This window comes from Protopterus annectens, chromosome 1.part0, assembly GCF_019279795.1.
Source record: "Protopterus annectens isolate FY-2018-M chromosome 1.part0, PAN1.0, whole genome shotgun sequence".
Taxonomy (NCBI): domain Eukaryota; kingdom Metazoa; phylum Chordata; order Ceratodontiformes; family Protopteridae; genus Protopterus; species Protopterus annectens.
In genome coordinates, this window is record NC_056725.1 from 1257138100 (window position 1) to 1257162555 (window position 24456).

The 24456-nt window shown below is 39.2% G+C and overlaps 1 protein-coding gene across 18 annotated transcripts in view; it reads right to left on the reverse strand.

Annotated features, from left to right (window-relative positions):
• SNAP91 (synaptosome associated protein 91) overlaps window positions 1–24456 on the reverse strand; it is a 2005574-nt gene that overhangs the window by 506380 nt on the left and 1474738 nt on the right. For all 18 annotated transcript variants that reach the window (XM_044066094.1, XM_044066049.1, XM_044066072.1 and 15 more), the window contains 2 exons: window positions 8489–8589; window positions 4914–5014 (listed from right to left, as the gene is read on the reverse strand). In XM_044066094.1, coding sequence (XP_043922029.1) covers window positions 4914–5014; window positions 8489–8589 — 202 coding nt within the window. The remainder of the gene's footprint in view (window positions 1–4913; window positions 5015–8488; window positions 8590–24456) is intronic.

A 24456-nucleotide genomic window follows, 5' to 3' on the forward strand; every position in this document is an offset into this window, starting at 1 on the left:
AAATATTCATATTAAACAAGTACAGTATTATACATAAATCAGCCTTTAGCTTGACCCTTCATTATCTTTTAGATATCATACAGAAAGCAAAGTAGCAACAATCTTAGTACAACATACCATTAGATGAACTGTTTCCAACTTATTAACTCCTATCTCATACAGAGCTTTGGACATTAACATTCTCAAAACAAAACTAGGATATCCACTAACAGTTTTAACATTGAATGTTGGACAAAACTCTCATACTAATTTACTATATTACTTATTTTACATTTGTTGACCGGGTTTGTCCGGCTGAACTGAGTAGCCCTTTTTCAGTGGAAGCCCGGGGAGAAAAGCTCCACAGTATTACAATTACTCAAATAGCAGTAGTAGAGAAAAACTTCAGTATTTTACAATGTAAGCATGAATAGAAACAACAGGCAACAACAAAACTATTTTTTAACAAAATTTCATAATTTATGAATCGGGACAGAAAATGAGAGATGGACGAGTAGTGATACTTTATTGAGGTTACAGATAAGATTGTAATTTCAGGTTATTTCCCAGATTACGAGGCAAAAGAGAGTTTACAGACAGAATAAAGTAAGGCTCTGCAAAAGGAGAGATAAGTAAACTGTCTCTGCAACAGTAAGGAAGTTTAAGGAGAATGAGTACAGTGGCAGGACCAATGAGTTTTTAGGTATTATCTGGTGGCTGATTTGAATTGATTAAGATTTTTGAGGGACCTAAATTCTAATGGCAGTTTGTTCCATGATATGGCAGGATGGTTACTATAGAGGTTGCATCCAGTTTTGGTCTTACGTTTATATATTTGTAGCAAGTCTTAGTAAGAGCTACGAGGAGACCTAGTGGGTGAATATTGAGAGATGAGAGGAGATAGGCTGGGACAGTAGGATTGCTGGTATAGGACTGAGTGAATTAACTGGCGTTGAGAGAGAAGGAGCTGGTGAGGTAGTTCCAGGCAGTTTAAGGACTTTAGTGAAAGACAATGGTGAGATTTATAAGTGTGGTGTGCAGTGAATCTTACAACCTTGTTGTAAGTTGATTCTAATTTAGCTAGGAGTCTGGAGTTGAGATTAGTGAGAATTTGAGAGCTATACAATAGGCTAGGTAGAAGGTATGCATGACAGAGTGTTACTTTTGTTTTGTTTGTTACAAACTTTTTCTTTCAGTAAAGAAGGACATGTTTTAGTGTGTCTTTTTAATACAGTTATTTATATGCAAGTCAAACTTAAGTTGGTCATCTATAATGACTCCTAGAAGTTTTGTGCTAGATCCAACACTGATGGAAGTGTTATTGAGGGACAGTATAGAAAATGTGGTTTTAAGGTGGGTGATGTTTTTGGGAAGAAATAGTAAGAGTTTTGTTTTTTTTAGGGTTAAGAATAAGCTGGTTGTCAGAGACTAAGTTAAAGGATGCATGAGTAGCAGAAATAAGGTCAGAGGGAGTGTCAGCAATGGTGATGACTGTAGAGTCATCAGCATATTGTATAAGGGATGACTGGGGGCATGAGGTATAGAGTAGATTTGTGAAGATATTAAAAAGTAATGGGCCAAGGATAGATCCTTGGGGGACACCCAATTTAACTGGGAGAGGAGGGGAGAAAGCTAAGAGCCATCTCACTGACTGCAGACGGTCAGTGAGATGGCTGAAAAACCAGGTAACAGTAGCAGTAAAGTTAAGGTTAGACAGTTTGGTCAGTAGAAGATGGTGGGAGGCAGTATCAAAGGCTTTAGAAAGGTCAAGGAATAGGCAAGAGACAAGTTTATTGTTGTCTCTGGCCAGAGAAATAGTATTAATGAAGGATATTAGGGGGGTTGTAGTGCTATGTTTTGGGCAAAAGCCATGTTGGGTGGGTGTGAGCACGTTTTCCTGCAGCGGGTACTGCATGACTTGCTTAAGTATGCATTTTTCCAATATTTTTGAGAGTGGTGAGGGGATCATGATAGATCTGGCATTAGTAATTTCAATGGAGTTACCTCCTTTATGTATAGGTAAAGTGTAGAATTATTCCCAGATAGAAGGGACTTTTGATTCAGAGATGGAGCAATTTATTAAGATAGATACAGGGATTGCAAGAGATTCAGCTACCTGCAGGAACTAGGGAGGAAAACTGTCAGCGGATGAAGAACAGGGTTTTAGTTTAGAGAATAAGGTTTTAATATAGTTAGTAGGTACAGATTTAAGGGAAAAAGTGTTAGAAGAATTTATATTAGGAGAGGATTTGGAGGAGTTATTAGTGTTGGCAGCAGAGGGGAAGGAGTTTATCATCTTTGATATGGATTCAATAAAACAGGTATTGAAAATGGCAACAGTTTCTCTAATGTGTTGTTTGGTCAAGGATTGGGAGAAGGGTTACCAGGATGCAAAATCTGATTTACTGAGTTCCAAAATTTTGGGAGGTTTGATCTTTCGGCAGTAGGGGGATTAAAATAGAGGTCCTTTTTGTCTTTGTCGATGTGTTTTTTGGCCAGATTTCTGAGTACTTTATATTTTTGCAAATGAGTAGGGAGCTTAGTTTTTACCCATATTTTTCACATTCTGTCTCTAGTTTTCATTAAGGTGCGGGTAGGATTGGTTAGCCATGCAGAGAGGAGCAAGTGAGTTAAGGATGTTTAGGAAGGTAGAGTTGAATGAGTGGACAGCTTCATCAAGGGGGAGTAGAGTTAGATGTGTCCAGTTTATTTTGGACAGGAGAGCAGTAAAGGTCTCAGGGCAGAAGGCAGAAAGTTTGCGACAGGTTATGCATATGTGTGGCCTACTGAAGTGAGGAGTGTATCTATGAACATTTACAAGGAATTGATCGCTTAGGGAGGTGGGTAGGGTTTCGGGGTCATGGTATTTTCAGGGATCGGAGACTAAAATCCAGTCAATAAGGGGAGCTAGGTTTGTGCGATCTGTTGGTATGGGTGGATATTGAGATTAGTTGAGTAAAACCATGTAAGTTGATGCATGAAGTAGTGTTTGGTGCTTGGAGAGTTAGTTAATATTTACATCCCTCAGAAGGATGGTTTTATTATGAATGTGTTTTGAGAGGCAAGAGAAAATGTTTTTTAGAAGGGTAATGTTATCCCCTGGGGGGAATATAGACAGCTCCAATCATGATAGTGGTATAATTGTCCAGTTTAAATAAAATGCTTACATTCTTCACTTTGTCTCACAGTTTCATGTATCACTCTATCACTCTGAAGAAGGCCTGCTGCTTACTGCTCCTTCAGAACTAAAACTGTTTCTCATTTTGGGAAGATCTATGCATGCTACTGCTTTTCAAGGCAATGGTTCATTCTCAGGTAAACAAACAGTCCTGCTAATCTCAAAATATTACATAAACAAGCTTCATTTACGGTTTCACATTTGCAATGATGCAACTATTATAAATAATCTATATAAATTTATTTAGTCTAATGTAAGAATCTGCCTTATAATGCTGTTATACTTGTTAATTGCCTTTCACATCTAAAAGATTGTCTCAAGTGTCAAACTATGTTTTACTGGTCAGTATATGCAACTATATTATCTTCCTGCTTGTCAGAAATCATTCAGTCTATGTCAAGGATCCAGTAAGATCTGTTTTCGCACATCAGCTGTGAGACTGTAAGACTGCATAGCTGCATTCTTACAAGCATCTAAACACTGCACTATTTAGCAAATATTTGGCACATACTCAAATTCCTGTGTGCACTTGAATTCCATATGCTTTTAATATTATTAACAGTCAAGATAAATACAATATGACAGAAGAAAATTCACTATAATTTGTCATCCATTTATTTATTGTAATTTAACTGGGTAGGTAGGCTAGTCCAAAGAGCCCTTCGGATACACAGGCTGGTTAAGAGATCATTTTCAACTATGACCTGAGCCACTGGAATCTTAATTCATCAGATAATTAGACATTACTGGACTCAAAAGTCACTTTGTTAAATAATTCAGATGTGGATTTTTAAGTCATCTACTTGTTTGCTGTGCTAAATGTATTCCTATATATAAATGCATTTGTGCACCATGTTACCTGATGGAAGATATGTGACCATCCCACACTGGCAAATTGCCAAGAACTGCATTTGGTCTTAACTTGTCTCGGATAGCAGGGAATTACTTTTGTAGCTGAGAGAGTGCAATCTTCTGGAACTAAAAAAAATACTGAAATCTGCACATTTTTATTTATTCCCTTTGGTAAGTGCATAAACACAATAATCAGTGCTTTTTAAGGGAGACCTGAGAGCACTGTTTGATGAAGTGACATGCCAGAAGTCACACAACAGGCAGTGAGGAATGAGGGAATCAAACCCTGAATATAATAAGCAGCTCATTAACTGCTCATAGCTGCAATCTTCTGTACTAAACTTCTGCAGGACAATAAGATTCACTGACATTTTCGGTATGTCCATCTCCCTGAGCAAAGGTTTTACAGTACTTCAGATTCTAAAGCTGACAGTGAAAGTAAATCAATACATCCACAGTCTGCATGTCACAATAGACATCTTTAGTACTGGGTTCATTTGGAGGCAAATAAAATGAAAACCCATATAATCACAATTCTTGGTGCTTTTTCATTAGGATACCCATTTCATGGAAAACCCATGGAGCATTACCGATGGTAGTAAGCGTGGCATGTGATATGCGTTCTCTACTTCCAAAAGATCCATCAGACTACTCAAAGCGTGCTGCCATTTCTTACCATTAGGCAGCAATAACAAAAAGAAATACATACAACTCATCAAATAAAGTCCTTCTGGCTAGCCATCAACTAAACAAGCAAATTCCAAACTTCTTCACTTTCAATAGCCTTGAATTTATTACCTTTAAAACTGTTACACTTCTTATATATATATATATATATATATATATATATATATACACATACATACAAGAAAAACATTTCCACTTACAGAAACGAGCACCTTACCTCCCCATGCACTAGTTGTTGCACCCAGTGATGCAGCCGACTGTGGCGAGGATGTGAAATCAGGCTGAAGATCCAGAAGGTCACTAGAAGGCTTGGATGCGCTAAAAATAATTGTGCTTTTTAGTCAGTCATTCAGATATGAATAATTTTATCAACAAATAATTTATTACATAGCTAGACACGCACACATATATATTTATTACTTTATACAGGGAAAAAACAAAAAACACTTTCAGTAACTAAGACTAGATGCCATAGCAACATTCTTTTAGGGATAGCTAAACTTTCAAATGCAAAATCTGTTAAGAAATGTCAGCGAGTTTTGTGACTGTGCTTATGAATGTCAATCATAAATAGCTGCTTTTCTGTTATGGAACCATTTTCTCATCCTCATGCTAGGCTTTCACAGCTCTATGTGCTTTGCTTCCTTCTGGTGTGTTTCCTTCTATTTCCAAAATACATCTTCTTTATTATCTTATTTATTACATATGAAAGAAGCAAGCTTAACCTACATTTTATTTTCTTCACACAAGTGTAGTTTGCCTTTTTAAGGATGAACTGTGATTCTTCCTCAATGCTGCTTTAAGCATCCTCCAAGCTGTCCAAATTCCACTCTTAAAAGTACAGCCCCCTCGCTCTGGTGTAGCTTGATTCTAGTATTATGCTTGCCATGAGCTGCTGTAAAGTGATGGTTACTTACACCCAACAAGGTACTTATTCTGGGAATATGGAAATCATGCTAACAACGCAGATTAGTAACAAGTATAAGAATATCCTCTTTCTCTCATCAATTCCAGCACTAGTCATCTTACGTTGCACAGAAGGTGACACAACTACTGTCTGGGACTGAAAAATGGCAATCAAATCTGTAACAGACATCTCAGGTATCAGTAATACTTCTAATTCAGCTGTCATTCTAGGTCTACTGACCATCTCAGTCTCTGAATCCTTGCCTGTAACTGCAGTCTTTATACAACTCCCATACAAACTCTAAATCCATTTCATGATTTCACACACAACCACAATCCTCACATCTAATTGCATAAAGCACTTCCACAAAAGGAGGGTGTGCAACTCTTTCCCATTTCCTTTTACTTATATATATATATATATATATATATATAGACACACATACACACACACACACACACACACACACACACACACACACACACACACGTGGTTCCCCTTCAAATTGTCGAATGCACAGAACATTGACTCACTGTTCTGAGAGTCGACAACACTGAAAGGTTAAAAGAGCGAAATCCAGGAATGGCGAATTTTGCCTCCAGGAAACTAACCACTTGGCCACCACTGATGACCTTTGCCCTTTTCTCCACTGTAGTGTGATCTTGGAGTTGGTATATTTAAGTGGGGGCCGTGGAGAGACAGCCCCCCACTTCAGTGGGTTTAATTTCTTTAGTAGTTTTTTCATCAGTGGTGGCCAAGTGGCTAGTTTCCCAGAGGCAAAATTTGCCGTTTCTGGAGTTTTCTCTTTTAAACTTTCGATGTTGTCGACTTGCTGTTCTGCGAGTCAATATTCTGTGCATTCGACAATTTAAATGGGAGCCACACACACACACACACACACACCTCTCTCTCACTCTCTATACATATATATGGGTCCCTCATGAAAGATCAAACACTCAAAAGAGCAAAAATTAAAACACTGAGCCCAGATAAACAAAAATTTGGAAGCTCAAATGGTATGGCCAGTAATTGTGTGGGACTGCGTGCAGTACAGTGGAGAGTGGGATTTTGCCCAAATGAAGCTTCCCAACAGTAGTAATTTGAGAGGAACAAAGTTGCTGGTTGAGATTCCTTGATAACTGAAAAAAAAAAAAAACACCACAAAACTGCAGACAAGAGCAGTTTAGACTTTAAAGCCATCAAGCATTTACAACTTACATTTATGATACCAACTTGAGTGAAATGACAATAAAATATGTGTTAAAGCATATAAATGTGACATGTCATATTAACTGGAATTATTTATTTATATTTGTTGACCGGGAGTGTCCGACTGGACATAGGTCCATTTTCAGCAGAGGCCCAGGGAGAAAAGCTCCACAGTTAAAATAAACAGACAGTAGTTACATTGGATTACATAGCAATTAACAATTTACATAGCAATTGCAACATATTTACAGATGAAGAACATAGTACATCAGTAGACAACTAGAATCTTTATCTGTGAAGTACATAACAGACATTAACAAATGTTACAATGAGAAGTTCCTGCTGTATAATAAGTACTAGGCTTATGAGCATCTGAGCTTGCTATAATCAAGGTAGTTAGTGGAATTAGATGTGATACAGCCCAGCTAAGGGAGATGGTGCTCCTCTGCTTAATATATTTTATTTGAAATAAAATAGTACTGATTTCTAAAGATGTTACAAGTGCTTGACTACTTTGATGTCTCAGGTCAGCTTGTCTACAGTATGTGGTTCTTTTTTCTCCGATTTCAAAGAGTCTCCGCCAGCAACTTTGCTCCTCATAAAGTACTACTATTGGGAAGCTTATGGCAAAGGGAAAATGATGAAGATGGATAAGGGAAGTACAGTACATGACAAAGAAATATAAATGAAATTGTGGAAAATAAGGACACAGGCTCTACTGTGCCCTCCTTAAAGGAAATGCATGCCCATCTCCCAGTGCCAACTCTGTGAAGCACCCCAGCAGAAAAGGATCTAAGATCACTTGGGCCACTCTGAATAATTTTGATTAAAAAAAAACAGAATAAACTTTAGATGTCAAAACGGACAACAGTAATTTTCTGCACCACAATTAATTCTGCATTTATAATATTTCTCCTATGTTTTGCCATTTTGGATTTACCTACTGTTCAGCAGTTAGCAGATGGCTAGAAATTGTGCTTGAGCCTCTTTTTGTGTTACAATTTTGGTTTTAATAAAGTAAGAACCTCCTGTGCAGCAGGATAGTTGTCACTCACTTGAACTACAACCACTTCAGGCAGGTGATCCCTCTTATAACACATTTAAAGTTTGTCAATTCAGTTATTCATTCCACAGACTTGGGGCTCCATCAAGGTTACCATCAAGAGGCCTAGACCTAAAAATTGGTGAGTAAATGGGAAAAAAATGAAAAAAAAATCCAAGCCCAAAGTGTGAAGCTTGCTATAAACTGGCTCTATTAGGAAAATGTCTAGCATGGAGGAAAGGTGAAGTGAACAGCAAGTTGCTACATTCCAACCAGCTTAAACCTAAAGCATTGTGTTGCTGCCTGCTCTGACACCCATAACACCTCTGGTTTAGTGCAGGGATGACCGAGGCTGTGTGAGCACATATGCTGCCAGTTATGTATAGAACTGCTACAAGGACTTGCAGGAAGAGCAGTGCCAAGCTCCCAGCACCACAGCTAGATACCTCCCCAGCATACTTAAACTAGTCATGGCAAACACACTCTGAAGAACCAGTACAACAATGTAAAGCTGTGAAATCCAAGCATGAAGACTCATTCCATTTCAACATGCCAAACAGATATACCCTAAACAACACATTTATTTTCTCTAACACTTAATGCTTTACAGGTGGTTTCTAGAGTCTGTACTTACTTGGCAGCTGCTGCAGAAGATGGAGATGCAAAAAGATCAACTGGTGAAGTGGTTTCTACAGTCTTTGATGGAGTGGAGGTTGGCGATGTTGTTGGAGAGCTCTAAAAAATGTTTCAATTTTCTTTTACTTATTTAATTTAAAAGCATCAATGTGTGATCATACTTACTGATGCAACCTTAAAATGTCAGTGACCCACCTGAAACTTATGTAACATTTCATACTACAGTTAGCTCTAGCATTCATAACAGTCACTATCTGTTATCGTATGGTAGCATAATGTATTCATAACAGTCACTATCTATTACTGTGTGGTAGCACAATGTATTCATAACAGTCACTATCTGTTACCATATGGTAGCACAATGTATTCATAACAGTCACTGTTACCATATGGTAGCACAATGTATTCATAATGGTCACTATCTGTTACCGTATGGTAGCACAATGTATTCATAATGGTCACTATCTGTTACCGTATGGTAGCACAATGTATTCATAATGGTCACTATCTGTTACTGTATGGTAGCACAATGTATTCATAATGGTCACTATTTGTTACTGTATGGTAGCACAACATATTCCTAATGGTCACTATCTGTTACTGTATGGTAGCACAATGTATTCATAATGGTCACTATCTGTTACCGTATGGTAGCACAATGTATTCATAATGGTCACTATTTGTTACTGTATGGTAGCACAACATATTCCTAATGGTCACTATCTGTTACTGTATGGTAGCACAACATATTCATAATGGTCACTATCTGTTACCATATGGCAGCACAACATATTCATAATGGTCACTATCTGTTACCGTATGGTAGCACAATGAATGATCTACTTGTGATTTGGCAAAACAGAGATTATCAAATGTTTCATCAAATCAGCTGACAAATTACCTCACAGGAAATATACATAACACAATGTCAAAGAAGTTGGTTACATTCAGTTGACAATGTGAAAACCTCTTGCATGTACAGAGGCTGAGAGGAGTTTCCCCAATGTTCAGAAAGTTTTCAGAAAAACAACATTTGGAAAAAAGGATCTGATGGACTATATTTGCCAGAATGAACTGCAATCATACGTAGGGGATCATTCTCTCACTAAGGCCATGAAACACTTCTGGCAGACTAACTACAACAAGGGTAATGCATTCAGTGGAGTTCAGTAAATGCTTTGCAGAATACACAAAAAAACAATACCATGTTATCTTACATTTTTAAAATGCTAATTTTTACTATGGTCTTTTCAGCAATTTAAGAATCCATTTCCTACATTCATTGTGTCATTTTCTTTTATTGTTTCATGATTCTATCTATATTCATATAACCTAACATTAAACGATTAGCATAATTAAATTTTCTAGAAGTTCAGAAATTTTATTTTACTCCTGCAACAAACACAATTCACAGCATTAATGAACAGTTTTTTCTTACACAAAGACTTACCTTATCTATAACATTTTGTAAGGGTTTGTGTGTGTGTAATTGTCATACCATTACTTCTGGTTTGCTCTTATAGGTAGAAACCTTTTATTGTCATTCAACATTTTTATACAGTTCAGGTTTTATGTATACAGCTCCATTTCTGCTGAACTGTTTATCATCTTTCTTGATTCTTAAAACAATCTCCTTTTTTATTCCCAAAGTCATAAAATCACCATGATTTGGAAAGTTCCACTGCATCATCCCAGAGAAGTTTGTGTTTTTCATGCAACTTCTTCTTCTTCTTTCGGCTTTTCCTAGTTAGGGGTCGTCACAGCGGATTAACTGTCCACTCATGAATGGCAATGGAGTTTTTACAGTATCGAGTTGCCAGCCCGATGCCCAACCTTCCACAGAAGACACACACACACACACACACACACACACACACACACACACACACACACACACACACACACACACACACTCACACCTAGGGCCAATTTGAAGTGCCCAATTCACCTACAGCATGTCTTTGGGATGTGGGAGGAAACCGGAGCACCCGAAGGAAACCCACGCGACCACAGGGAGGACATGCAGACTCCACACAGAAGGCACCCCAGCTGAGGATCGAACCGGAGAACTTCTTGCTGTGAGGTGGCAACGCTAACCGCTGCACCACTGTTGACCTAAAATTGCAAGCTCTGTCACGGACTCCATCAGCATCATTTACTTTGTACTCACATTGGGCATTCTTTAATTCCCATTCATAACAAACTAAATCATGGCATCAGACCAGTTTGAAAAGTCCAGTTACTAACTGCCACACTTCATTTAGTATTGTCTGGTTACTATATGTCTACTAGAGTGGCTTTTGCACCCCGCTGACCACCAACTCCCCCTTCTCCACCGGTTCATTTGTTCTCCCTCCTTTGTCCTAATGTTGTATAGACTGGAGGGGAGGAGGTGACAAGATTGTAGGAGATATGCTTCAGGAAGTTCAGAGACTTTGGTTCTTAGCCCATTATCCCTCACAGCAGCCTGAGTACATGTGAACCCTCAACGATATCAACCCAATGACACATGTGATCTTCAAGTGCTCAAATGTGCTTCTTAGTAGCATGCTAGCACATCCTAGCCCATAATGCTGCCTGCTATTACACTGCCATCATTATGTGTCAGCTGTGAAGTGGATCGACCTGCCTTCTTTTCCACTTATTTTGTTCTGATGAGTCCTAACAAAGGCAAAGCACGTGTTCTGTTGATTGAATATGGTGCATTGGCCTGATGCATTATTAAAGACTGGTGCATCATTGTGGATTTAGCAGCCATCATAATAAAATGCTTTTGTTTTTCCATGGAAAATATGCATACCTCTCACAATGCACTGATAAAGGGAGGTATGCAAATAAACTGGTACAGATGTTTCAGTGTCTTACTAATGTTTCAATGGTTGCATTGTCAATACCCCTGCACTGATTCTTCCTCAGGAATGATAAGCTGGTGTCACCCACTGACTCCTCCCCTGCAGCATCTATCAGCATCTCCAGCACCCAGGCAGCTAATTAATCACAAGTCAGCTGGGTTCCAGTCAGGGCTTTATCACTCTGAGCCGTGGAGGCAGCTTAGCCAGCCTCTGAATTATACATATTTGTTTATGGAACATTCCTTCTTGTTTGCATTTTACTTTATCCTATCAGACTACAGAGTAAAAATTGAATCTATGAATATCCATAAACTCATCTCAGCCACCTGCAAGTGTACAACACTGCATGTTCAAGTTACAATAGAAGGAATCATGGAAATAAACATTACAGTAGCACATATTGCCATGCTCTCTCCAATGAATAGGTAGGACAGTACAAAATCCTGGAAGTGCACTGCATGGGCTGTTGTTACTGCAGGAGGCAAGAATAAGCAGAGACGTAAAGTGATGTTGGCAGCATAACCCATCTGTCTGGTCACTATCTGCATGTTAGCAGACAATCTTTCCAATGAACTTAAAGATTCTCATGGTACTGCAATGTTATCCTTTGAATAAAAGCAAATAGCACCATTCTTGTTTTTTTATCCATGCTATGAAAAGTGCTGCATGCTTAGTGTCTTTGCCTGTACAAAAATGGGTAACTATCCCATACGTAAATGCCACACATTGATATGTCTATCTACAGACACACACACACACACACACACACACACACACATATATATCAAGCAACTCAAGTTGTCGTTAATTACTTATAATGAGACACACCAGTGGAAAATATGTCCATTTTTACAAAGAAAAAAGTACAGTCATTCAATCCAACCAGTACAAAGATGCACTTGTGTAATACAGAGGCATATACAGGCTGATGTAATGATCAGGCACTCTAGTCAGTGGAAGTGACTCACTGCAGTGGTTGTTTATACATTTTAAATGTTCTCACCAATTGATGTGGATGACTTCTAGCATATTTTACGCCTCTGTATGGAAATTAGTTACTTTTCACCAAGCATGGGTTACACTGTTAAAATATAATCATGTGTGCCGGGATGAGGACCACAGAAGAATGTCACAAGGCAAAGACCATTCAAGGTGCGGTAAAAATCTTCTACCTGTTACTACACAGAGTCATGGTCCACTCCAATAATTTGTAGAGTCACTTCTTTTTTAATGCTTAGACTTTAAGGTCATATTTTCCACAAATCTAAAGAACTAGAAGCAACTACTAAAGCTGCAGATCATCGTGTAAGAACATATCTCGATTTCAGTAGCGCAAAGCACTCGTTCCCTTCCTAAGGAAATCTAAAAAGTTAGGTGTTTATATGCTACTGAGATGTCCAGCATCATTAATTCGGTCATGAAGCAGCAACGCCTACATATCTAATTTCCAGAAAAGGCAGTAGCTCTGGTTTAGGAATTTTTCTTTAAGGTAAAATCAGATATATTCTGCTGTTATGAAAGATTCTAGTATATAGCACAAACTTTCCATGCAAGGAAAAATATACAGTAAAGACAGACTTCTAGTTTCCACCTCAACAACATTGCCAGATTCCAAACAATGAAATAATTCTCCAATAAATAAATCAAGAGATTCAGTTTCACCACATAAAGTTTGTACAAAGCAGATTTTTTCCAGCTACTCAACACAGATATAAACCACTGTAGAACACAACTAATACTGAACAAGATAGCAACACACAAAGCAAAAAAATACCAAAGTACCTATCAATCAAGAATTTGAAACCCTCCAACCAGATGTATTTCTGTAGGAGACTGAAGTTATTGAAAGAGCCATAACTCACGAATCACTAAGATAAGAGTAATGGTGTAAACCCCAACCAGTGACTAGCATGCAAGAAAGTATTTAACAGGTTTATCCTTCATTTCACATATTAATTCCCAATCACTGAATTACTTGTTTTCATTAAGTTTGGAATTATGACATGATTGTAAAATACATTGAGGCACGTGCTTTATCTTCTTGAAAAAATGTCAGATAAAGCATGACTTATTCACTTTGGCATGTTACACCTAATAACGCCCCATATCATAAGACATCTACAGCTATGACATGTCCTGCTTATACTTTAAATGTTTGATGTCTTTCCTTCTAGGGCAGCCACGGTGGTGCAGTGGTTAGCATTGTCGCCTCACAGCAAGAGGTTCTCTGGTTCGATCCAAGGCTGGGGTGCCTTCTGTGTGGAGTCTGCATGTCCTCCCTGTGGTCACGTGGGTTTCCTCCGGGTGCTCCGGTTTCCTCCCACATCCCAAAGACATGCTGCAGGTAGATTGGACACTCTAAATTGGCCCTAGGTGTGAGTGCGTGTGTGTGTGTGTGTGCCTTCTGTGGAAGGTTGGGCGCTGGGCTGGCAACGCGACACTGTAAAACTCCACTGCCAATCATGAGCGGACAGGTGATCCGCTGTGGCGACCCCTAACCGGGAAAAGCCAAAAGAAGAAGATGTCTTTACTTCTAAGATGCATACTTTTTATAAACAATGACAGCATGTCTAATCTCGATGCAGATGACAGCATGCCACTTCATTATGATGAAATTCACAGCAAGATATTATTTTTTCTTCTTCTAAAGTATCCAGAGCTGTGGGTCACTGCTTTGCCTTTCCAACACTAGCTGTATTCAGATGGTTAACAGCTATCATTATATGCAAAGACTTATTAATGACATTTTCCTCTTTTCATTAGTTCATTAACTGCAACGGTTACTTCCATGCATATCAACATAGTTGGGTGAGTTCACTTTATCTCCCATCTGAAAGAGGACTACTATAGAATACAGAGCAGCCCAGTTTATGAGCTCATTAATACTGATAAAATCACTAAAGATTTTTTTGTTACAGTGACATTCAAATTAGTATGTTCTAAAAACGTTTTTCTTTAGTGTACTTACAGAAACTGTTTTAACAATTTTTTAAAGAATACCAGTTCTTTAAGGAAAACTGCTCATATCTATTAGATTTAACAATGTCAGTCAAATTCTGTCAATCCATAGTCAGATTTCTTTTTTGTTTGACAATTTTACCTACGTAAACAAGGAAAGAAATGTGACCTATTATTATTAAAGATAGAACTGACTTCATTTAATTAAATAATGAATATAAAGTAAGAAACAAGAAAGTTCTCTGTCGTGAGAATATTTCAGATTTCAACCACTTCATAATATTCATGGGGTGTAGCTTTTCCCAAATCTATATGGCTTGGACGAATCCTTATTTCAGCTAATCAAAAAAAACGAGGTATGGCATCCGGGTGGAGTACAACACTTGTTTGTATATTTCCAAATCAAGACATTCAAATCACCCCTTAGGTCCTTCCTTGGAACCTTCATTACTGAACAGAGTTTGATTCTTAATTTAGCTCTTAAGGTTGACCCATGTCTCTTTCTGATATCATCTACCCTTCTCCTCATAGACCCACTGCTTCCATTCCTGGAGAGAACATTGAAATTTCACTGTAAGCATTGAAAGATAGTCCCACCATTTCTAGGGACAGCGCATCCTTATTGGTCCTCCATATGATGAGATCAATGTCCCACCATTTATCAGACAACATGAGGAAGTGGGTGCCCTATACTTGAGTAGAAGGTGGGGATTTTAGGAATGAAATAATGGGAAACCCTAACAGAGACAGTGATGTCAGGCAATTAATTTTGCCTACTAATAAACCAACTCAAGCTCCCCTTTCTATAGAGCTAATAGCAGCCTGTCTTGCAGCCAGAAAGTACTCACTGGTTTCCACCATGAAGTACCTGGCTACAAACCTTCCCTACAGAATGGGCAAGCCAATGACTCATCCCCACCCTCTCTGCCTGGCTCCTCAAGAACCTCAGCTATTATGCACACTTTATTTTAAAGTAGGGAGTAAAGAAATATATTATCACACAAGGAAAGTTAGGGGTGTGTGTGTGTGTGTGTGTGTGTGTGTGTGTGTGTGTGTGTGTGTGTATAAGCACACCTAAAAATACAGAGCAATAAAAATAACACTAATATAAATTTGTTCACTGAATATTAGAACATTTTTCTCCTCTGTGTTTAAAATCACCCTTGAGCTTTGAAACATGTTTCTACATTGTAAATGCATTTTCTTCTTTGGATTTTTTGTACCTAGTTATATCTTTTCCATTGCAGTGCACATAGTTACTATTTGCTCATATTGACAGTCCTTACCATATATTATTGATACTTTATTAAAATTTTTGTTTAAAGTGACATAAGAAATTAAATAAGAAGCATCTGTGAGCAAAGTAAAAAAATTCAGCTAATGTTACCTGTGTAACAGCAGTTTCTACAAGTACTGTAAAGAATATGATTCATGATTATTCCTGTAACCAAATTTATTTCATATGGGCCTCTCTTTCAAGAAAATGTTTTAGGAAAGCTATGTCCACCCAGTTCCGATACATAAATAAAAAAGGAAGCTGTTAAGTTAGAAATGATAGTCTGTGTACACAATGTATGCTGTTTATGGCTGTTCTGCTTCACTTTATATTGCTTCACTTAGCTATAGCAGGCACTATGTCATAAATGATAGTTAAACTAACCACAAACTCAAACAAGTCATGGTTTTCAGCCAATGCATCTAAAAGCCAAGTTCTTGAAAGGAACACTGCAGACAGTTATTTCACCTTATCACCAAAAGTGCAGTGATATCAAAGTACAGTTATGTAAAATCTTACCATAACAGCAGATGTCTTTCCATTTCACTGTCACAGTATTCTTCACAAAAGAGATCTCCTGCCAAAGATACCCCAACGTCCAGCCAATACACCAAAGCCTTTCAATCTTATAGGTGCTGATTGTCACACACATGCTCTCCATGTAGCACATATGGCTTAAAGGTGATATACAAATTCAAATACTTAGAAATTAATTGCCCTAGGAGGAACAAAACAGCCTTAAGGACAAAGAAAAAAAACATGCACATCCAGAAGAAAAAATTTCAGAACTCAAAGGAAGTGAGGGCCCTTGGCCAGGAAGGAACAAAACACAGGGGCAACAGCTGTAACAGAGGGATTAGGAGGGAGGGACCGAACAGTACCACAGTGAAGAGGAGGACCTCTCCTGTTACGCTAAGATTTTACACAACTGTGTTAAATCCTTCCATATCAATGTTGCAGTGTTCTTCACTGACAGGAGAGTGCAAGAGCTAAGAAGAAGACTGGAAGGAGGAAGGCACAGAAGAGCCCTCTACAAATCCATGCAGAATAGCCCTGTTAAAACCTGCAGTGGCCCTGGCAAAAACATCCAATTTATAATGCTTAGTAAAAGTATGAACAGAGGACCAAGTAGCAGCCTTAAGAATGGCGCTGGTGTCCAAACCTTTGAAAATGACACCAGAAGAACCAACTGCCCTAGTAAAACGTGCATTTACTGATGAAAGAAGGCATTTACCATGAAAAGAATAACTAAAGGAAATGGCTTTAGTGATCCAGGAGGAGATGGTTTGCTTGGAAACAGCCAAACCCAAAGTCCTATGATGAAAAGAAAGAAAAAGTTGCTAAGACTTGCAAATAATCTTTGCTTTATCCAAATTTCATCTCAGCTGACCATGCAGATCCAAGACGTGAAGAAAACTTCTAAATGGCAGATTGCAGAGTAAGGAAAAAGGAAGGAAGATGAATAAAATGATTAAAGTACAACTTATTAGCCACCTTGGGCATAAAAGGATTAGTACAAAGAGATGCACTGTCTCTGCGAAAAATTAAAAAAGTAGGAGTAGCCATAAGATCCTGAAGTTCAGGCACTCTCTCGGCAGAAGTAAGAGCTAGCAGCAGAACAGTCTTCCAAATACAAAGTTGTAAGGAAGCTGAACTAGCAGGTTCAAAAGTGGGCTGAATTTTTTTCAAGGACAAAACTGAGGTCCCAACAAGGTAGAATACGCTTTATTGAGGGCCTGATAAGAAGGACATATTTAAGAATTTGTTTGACCACAAACCAATAAGCCAAAGGGGGATTCATAAGGTAGACAAGTGAAATTGCTGATGGGTGACATTTAACTCAAGAATATGCCAAGCCAGCACGCATCAGATCAGACAAATAAGAGAGAACCAAGGGAACCCCAATGAAAAGGGATCCTAATGAAGGGAATGGTATCAACCCCAAAATCTTTTACATTTAGACATATATGATTTTGTGGTAGTGGGTATCCTGGCCTTCTGCATAACCCAAAGCATGTCCTCAGAAAAGAGGTGACTAAAAGGTTATCAAAACCCTATCATCCACAGTGTCAATTGAAGAGTGGACAGGTGTGGATGGACAGGAGATCCCTTGTCTTGTGAAAAAATCCAGCCATTGAGTTAATTTGTGATTATTGCCCCTGGCCAGATGAAAAAGAGGGGAACCAGTACTGTCTAGGCCAAAAGACAGTCACCAACAAGATTTTGGGAAGAGTCTTGCTTGATCTTGGGTAGAAACCATGGCAACAGAGAAAGGGGAGGAAAGACATACAAAAACATAGTCTTCCAAGGCAAGGACATAACAGCCACTTTCCAATCAGAGGACTGGGTACTCTACAACAGAACAGAGGAAGATGTCTGCTCAGATGGAAGGCAGAAAGATCTACCTGATGAATACCTCACTAATGGACTACATCCAGAAACACATTTCTGTGAAGCATCTACTCTTGAGCCTGTGTTCTAGACCTGCTCAGACATTGTGCTATTAGACTATGCTCTGAAGGAATATACACCATCTGAAGAGTCAACTGATAACTGACAGCTAGATCACAGGCCAGAACATGTAGTCTGTAAAGGAGATAAAACCTTGTACACCCCCCCCCCCCGCTTGTTGATATACCACATCATAGTGGTTCTGTCCATGAAGAATTTTCAGAGATCCGAGGACAAAAAGGGAAGGAAGGGCCCAAAGAGCCAGAAGCAGAGCCCTCATTTCCTTTATGCTGTGCTGGTGATGCTGGATGTTCTCAAGACAAAATGCTCAGAGCTCTCTGATTCTCTCTCTAAATTTATAACACAAAGCTGCTTCATATGACATCATTCTTCACACTTCTCTGGTGTTCCCAGGCTAACAGAAACTACATTTACATTCTTTACATCTGGTCAGAAAGCAGAGCAATAAAGGACATTAATACATGCAAATTCTAGCCATTAACTCTGATCTTAAAACAATAGGCAGGATGCCTCCTTCTAGACATGCAGGCTCCAAATTTTGACATCAAAGAATTGACTTATCAGCTTTGTTACAGCATAGTGCACTGTTGTTACATTTTTGCAGTTCAATATCCAATGTAGTCTTTTCACATTTAAGAGAACAAGCCTGTGGCTTACATTAATATTTACAAGTGACAGAATTATCTACAAAATTCTATCTGGCTAGGCTGTCAGCCTTCACCTATCTGCACATATATATATATATATATATATATATATATATATATATATATATATATATAACACACACACACACATATACACACACACACACACACACACACACACACACACACACACACACACACACATGCATACATTACTGTCAGTTGGAGCTAATCACAGGAGGCCCTTTTAAAATGTGTTTACATTCCCTTTAGCCTCCTTTCTTCCATCTGTTTTGCTAATTTCACGGTTTGTTTCTTGTAAGACAAAGTGGCCCACATTAATACTTCTACTAATCAGCAATAGCAGTGTGTGTATGTGTGTGTTGGGGACAGGGTGGTCTACTGCTGACCATTACTTCATGAAGAGATTCTTTAGCAGCATATTTTTCCCAGTATTTAACTACTGTTTATACACTTCTAGTATTTTCAGTCAAGTACATAAATAGACGTTGGTTGTTCTGACAAGGCATACATTTCCCAGAGTTCCATGATACTTTTCTGTATGGCAGCACAGGACTAAATGAATGCAAATTATGGCTGAGATTTGAAGACAGTCCCAAATCCTTGCCATACACAACGCATTGTCATGGTTAATGTGCAAGATGTGGATTCAATGTGATTCAGAGATAAGCATATGCATTACAATAAGAATAACTCCTCGCATCCCACCTGCACAATTCAAGCTTCATACAATGTTCTGGAGAACAAGTCTCACCTACAACTCATGTAGTTTCCTTCTGGAAAATGTCTAATAGTATTTATGAACAACTGGCATGGAACAGAGCACTGTAAGCCCATGTCAGCATCTGTCCACCAGGTTTTGAAAACATTTCTGTTTAGTAATGGAGTTAACCATGTTTGCATGTACAACTGTCGGTACAACTAATGCCATGTTCCACTGCTGCCAGAGATATTTCTCAATGATCCCAGTCATGCAGATACCACATCATGGGCTGCATCTCCCAGACCTGGATACGTTTTAGTCCACAGGTGTGCAATGTATAACACCTAATGCCTGGACTGACCCTGAAAAAGGTCTATGCAGATCAGTGTTCTACTTAATTCCCATGAAGCCATGCAGTGTATGTTTTGAAACAGCCATTCCAATACAAAATTTGTCTACTTATATTCTACTTCAATGCAATTAATGTTGAGATAACAATAAATGCATTCTGCAATTCTATGGCATTCTTTGGAAAAACACATACAAAAACTACACAAAATGTTAATGAAGTAATGTTAACGCAGCCAAGGCCCCAGGCTAGCACCTGATTTGTACTGCTTGATCTGCTTTCAAACTTGGCATAATATAAGCACATCTCTCTCTTTTCGGAGGATCAGTAGTAAAGTACAGTGTGCTACACTATCCCTGTGTGATCACCATCATGGTGAAGCAAGTCTGACCACCATTGCTGGAAAAAAAATATCCCTTACCCAGAAACATCAGCATAAGCCTTCTAAGATCTCAGAAACCGTATTTTTTCTAAGAGTTTTTCCATACAGTTCTCTGGAGTAGCTATGCTGTGTGGCAGCACTGGTGTCACACGGTCTTTCTGAACCCTAACAGCTTGTAATGTGAAAGACCACAGCTACTTAATATGAAAAAATGGAAAAGTCTGAGAAAAGTTACTCTGATGGGGCACAGTGTCCTCTCCACAACCCCTACTTCTATGTAGAGAGTTTTGTAGTCTGCATTTGCCGTTATTAATATAACAAATTCAGAGACTATTGGTCCTTGAGGGAAAACACAAGTGTCCTTTCAAACATATGCACTTTTTCAGAATAAACAGCATGGAGTATTTCTCACTACAGACTTGAGTCCAGAGAATGTTGTATCTTGGCTTTTCTCGGTTAGGGGTCGCCACAGCGGAATTCTGGTCCGCTAATGACTGGCAGTAGATTTTTACATGCCGAGTTGCCAGCTCTGATGTACAACCTTCAACAAAGGTACGCCCATTCACACACGTCTCCACACAGAAGACGCTTTAGCTGAGAATCGAACAGGACAATGTCTTACTGTGAGGCAACAACGCTACCGCAGCACCACCACTGCAGTTCGAGTCCTGAGAATAAAGACTAAAATGCTAGAAATGTGCAATGTTCTACTGTGTCTTAACAAATCTAACAGTTACTTGTTTACATTTAGTTTACAAAGGTAGATCACAGCATGACCAGCTGCAGGGTCAGCCTGGTTTACCTTCAAAACAATAGCAACGAAAATGCTGCAATTACAACCAACAAAAGAACACAAAGATAATTCAAACTAGTCACACAAGAAGGGAGAGCTACTACATACAAATTTTACAACACAGTGAAGTGTACATTTTAGAGTGAAAAATCTGAAACACAGGAGAAGAAAGAAAGAGTGAGAAGCAGGTTCAGCCTTGCAAATTGTAGGGGGTAACACAAGGTTTTTAAAGGACAAAGCATGAGATTAACAATGGTAAAGACACAAAGTCCAAGGAGAGAGGGGGACTGAGAAAGGTAAACGCTATAAGATGACAGTGAGCAAGAAAAAAGATAAGCTATGTAAATATTTACAGGAAGCAGACCAATAGTGGTAACTAACTAAGTAGTGGTGTAAATGGGGTGACAGCAAGGACATCGGCAGGCATAAGCTAGCACTATAGCATACACTTGGCTAGCCTGAGGGTAGCAAAACCGCCGGGGGGGTGCATAAAATCACTCCCCACCCCCTCCCCACCTGAAAAACTTGCCTTGGTTGACTTCCAAGCATGAGGGGGAGGGGTGGTGGTGCCCTGACTAGACTTCATTATATTGGCTGCAGTTGTATTTGGCGGGCTGCTTAATTCCTGTTAAATACAGCTGCAGTCAATTGTTCTTCCCTTCCTACTTACCTTGTTGCTGGCTGCACACCTGCATTAAGGACTGAGGTGGACAGTTGGTGTTCCCCGACTAACGACGGTGTAAATCATTCATTGTCCATTCATAATGTGAGTAGTCTAGTCCAGCATAGTATGGATTGCAGTATTTTGTCTATCTCTGCACTCCATCGAGTAAGTCTATTCCTGTAACCTGGTAACAGGACCTGGTCAGAGTTGGATGAGTGACGACGGAGCAAGGAGAGGAGTTTCTTTGTAGTTAGGAGAGAAAGCGAGACGAGGAGCTTCTTCTTTGTGAGGTGACCAACAGGAACTAATCGGTTCAGGTTCACATTTCAGTTCGGGACCTGGATGAGAATATGTAAGAATGTGTGTCAGAGAGAGAGAGAGAATGGGCTAAAAAGTAGGGACAGATTTTTCAGTGTGTGTGTGTGTGTGTGTGTGTGTGTGTGTGTGTGTGTGTGTGTGTGTGTGATACCTCTCAACTGTACATATTTTCACAGAATGTCCAGATTTTTGTCTCATGTTTTTGTCTGCTCCTCATAACACATTGTTTTCTGGCTAATCAATGAGGACAGCCACTAAATAATAAGTTTCAGACTTCATATCCTTCAGAAAACACATGCGATCACAAATCCTGTTGTTCTAGCAACTTTCTAAGTTTATAAGAGCAACATTTAAAACCTGTCCCTATTTTTGGGGCTTTGTTCCCCCAACATTTTGGGCTTTGTCCAGATTTCTTGCACTAAGAAATTGAGAGGTATGGTGATGACTGTGTCTGTGCCTGGCTTGCCACACTAGGAAGAATTAGACAGGGAAATATGTGAGTCTAGATATATGTGTGTGTGAGTATGAGAGAGAGGAAGAGAGCATGTACGTGGGTAAACGGCTGTGTCTACATGTCCAAGTCAGTGTTGGTGTCGGAGTTTGCTTGATGCTATCTAGTGTGTGTATATGTGAGAATAGGATAATGGGGAAAAGAGTGGGGTGTGTGTCTGTCTGCACGTGTGCATGTCTGTAGAGGCAGCAATGAAGCTGGGTCAGAGTGTGTGTGGCATACCTCTCAACTGTACAGATTTTTGCCTCATATTTATGGTCTGTTCCTCATAAAACGTGGTTTTCTGGCTAATCACTGAGGCTCATTACTAAATAATAAGTTTCAAACTTCATATCCTTCAAAAACACATGCTAACACAAATCCTGTTGTTCTAGCAACTTTTTTTTTAAGTTTATAAGAGTAACTTTTAAAATCTGTCCCTATTTTTGGGCCTTTGTTCCTCAATCATTTTAGGCTTTGCCCAGAGTTCTTGCACCAAGAAGTTGAGAGGTATGGTGATGAGTGTGTCTCAGCCTGGGTTGTCTAGTGGGCATTAGACAGGCAATTGAGTCTAGATGCATGTGTGTGTCTATGAGTGTGAAAGACCGCAAGTGTTTGGGTAACTGGGTGAGTGTGTCCACATATTTCCAAGTGACTGTTGGGAGGGGAGGGTTGCTTAATGTCACCTGGTGTTTGTAGTGAATGAGACAATGGGCTAAAAAGTAGGGACTGATTTTGTACTTTGTGTGTGTGTTTGTGTGTATCTGGTACGAATGGACCTATGTGACACTGGCCACCTTGATGTGGCACAGAGGCTAGCTGCAGTGAATCAGTGACTGTGGAGATCTCAGAAAACTAATTTTTGGTAGGGCAGCTTGGATGCAAGGGGGTGGGGGTGGGGGGGGTACTACAGACAGCAGTACCAGACCATGGAGTACAAATTGAAAAAAAACTGTCTACACCCATGGGTGACAGGTATAGGAAATAACCTAGTGTACAATAATCTTAATTAAGTGATATGCCCTGCATTCTGACATTTGCATCTCTGTTGTTCAGATAAGATATTTTTTGAGTTGGGGCCTGAACTTAATGTAGTTAGTATGCTCAGTGAGACAGGAAGGTTTTGCCACCATTCTGGAAAAATTACACAGAGAATTAGAGTCAGAGCCCTATAGTTCATTAGATGGATTTTGGAGAGTAGAGCCTTCTCTACCCTGACTTCTGAGGTTGTAGGTTGGGGTAGTAGTAGTGATAAGTTTCATTACAAGGGTAGAAGGGGCATCTTGGTTAAGACATTTGATAGATGGGAGCCCAGAAGCAGGTTACATCTGGCTTGTACCAGGAGTTTACCTTGAATAAAGCAGTGTGATGCTGCTGAAGGTTAGGGGAACTGATGAAACAGCATAATGCCTGTTCAGGTAATGTGCTTTTGATAGAGGAGGCAGCAAACAAGGGTAACCCATACTCAAGTTATGCAAGTAGAACACCTTTTCCAATATCTCTGCCCTAGCCGATGATGAAAAAACGGAGTTATTTTCTGAGCTTATCAAAGGAGGCAGTCAATTTTAGATCTATGTCTTTAAATACTCTCCTGAAAGGTAAGAAATCGGCTAAACTAGATGCCTGGAGATCTGAATGAAGTGGTGATGTCAATAAGGGTGTTTGATGACCAAATGTCTGGAGGGAGCAGGGAACGTAAGAAAGTCTTTTCTTAGTACCAAAGTTTTTTTTTGAGAAGGGTTTAAGGAAAAGCTTTCTTGGATACGAGTAATTTATTTAGGTCCCAAAGATCAGCTTGTAGTTGGGTTTGGATTACCTGTTGTTCTAGGCTGGATCTGTACATAACCATATCACTGGCATATAAAAGGAGTTCTAAGTGGGCTAGGTCAAGGCAATTTATTGATAAAAATGGAAGGAGTATTGTAGCAAGTAAATGAGGTGGGGCATTATGGGATAGAGTGGAGACAATCCACACTGTAAATGGTTTATTAGTCAGGAAGTCTATGAACGACTGAGTGACTTCAGTGCTAATAACAGTGTC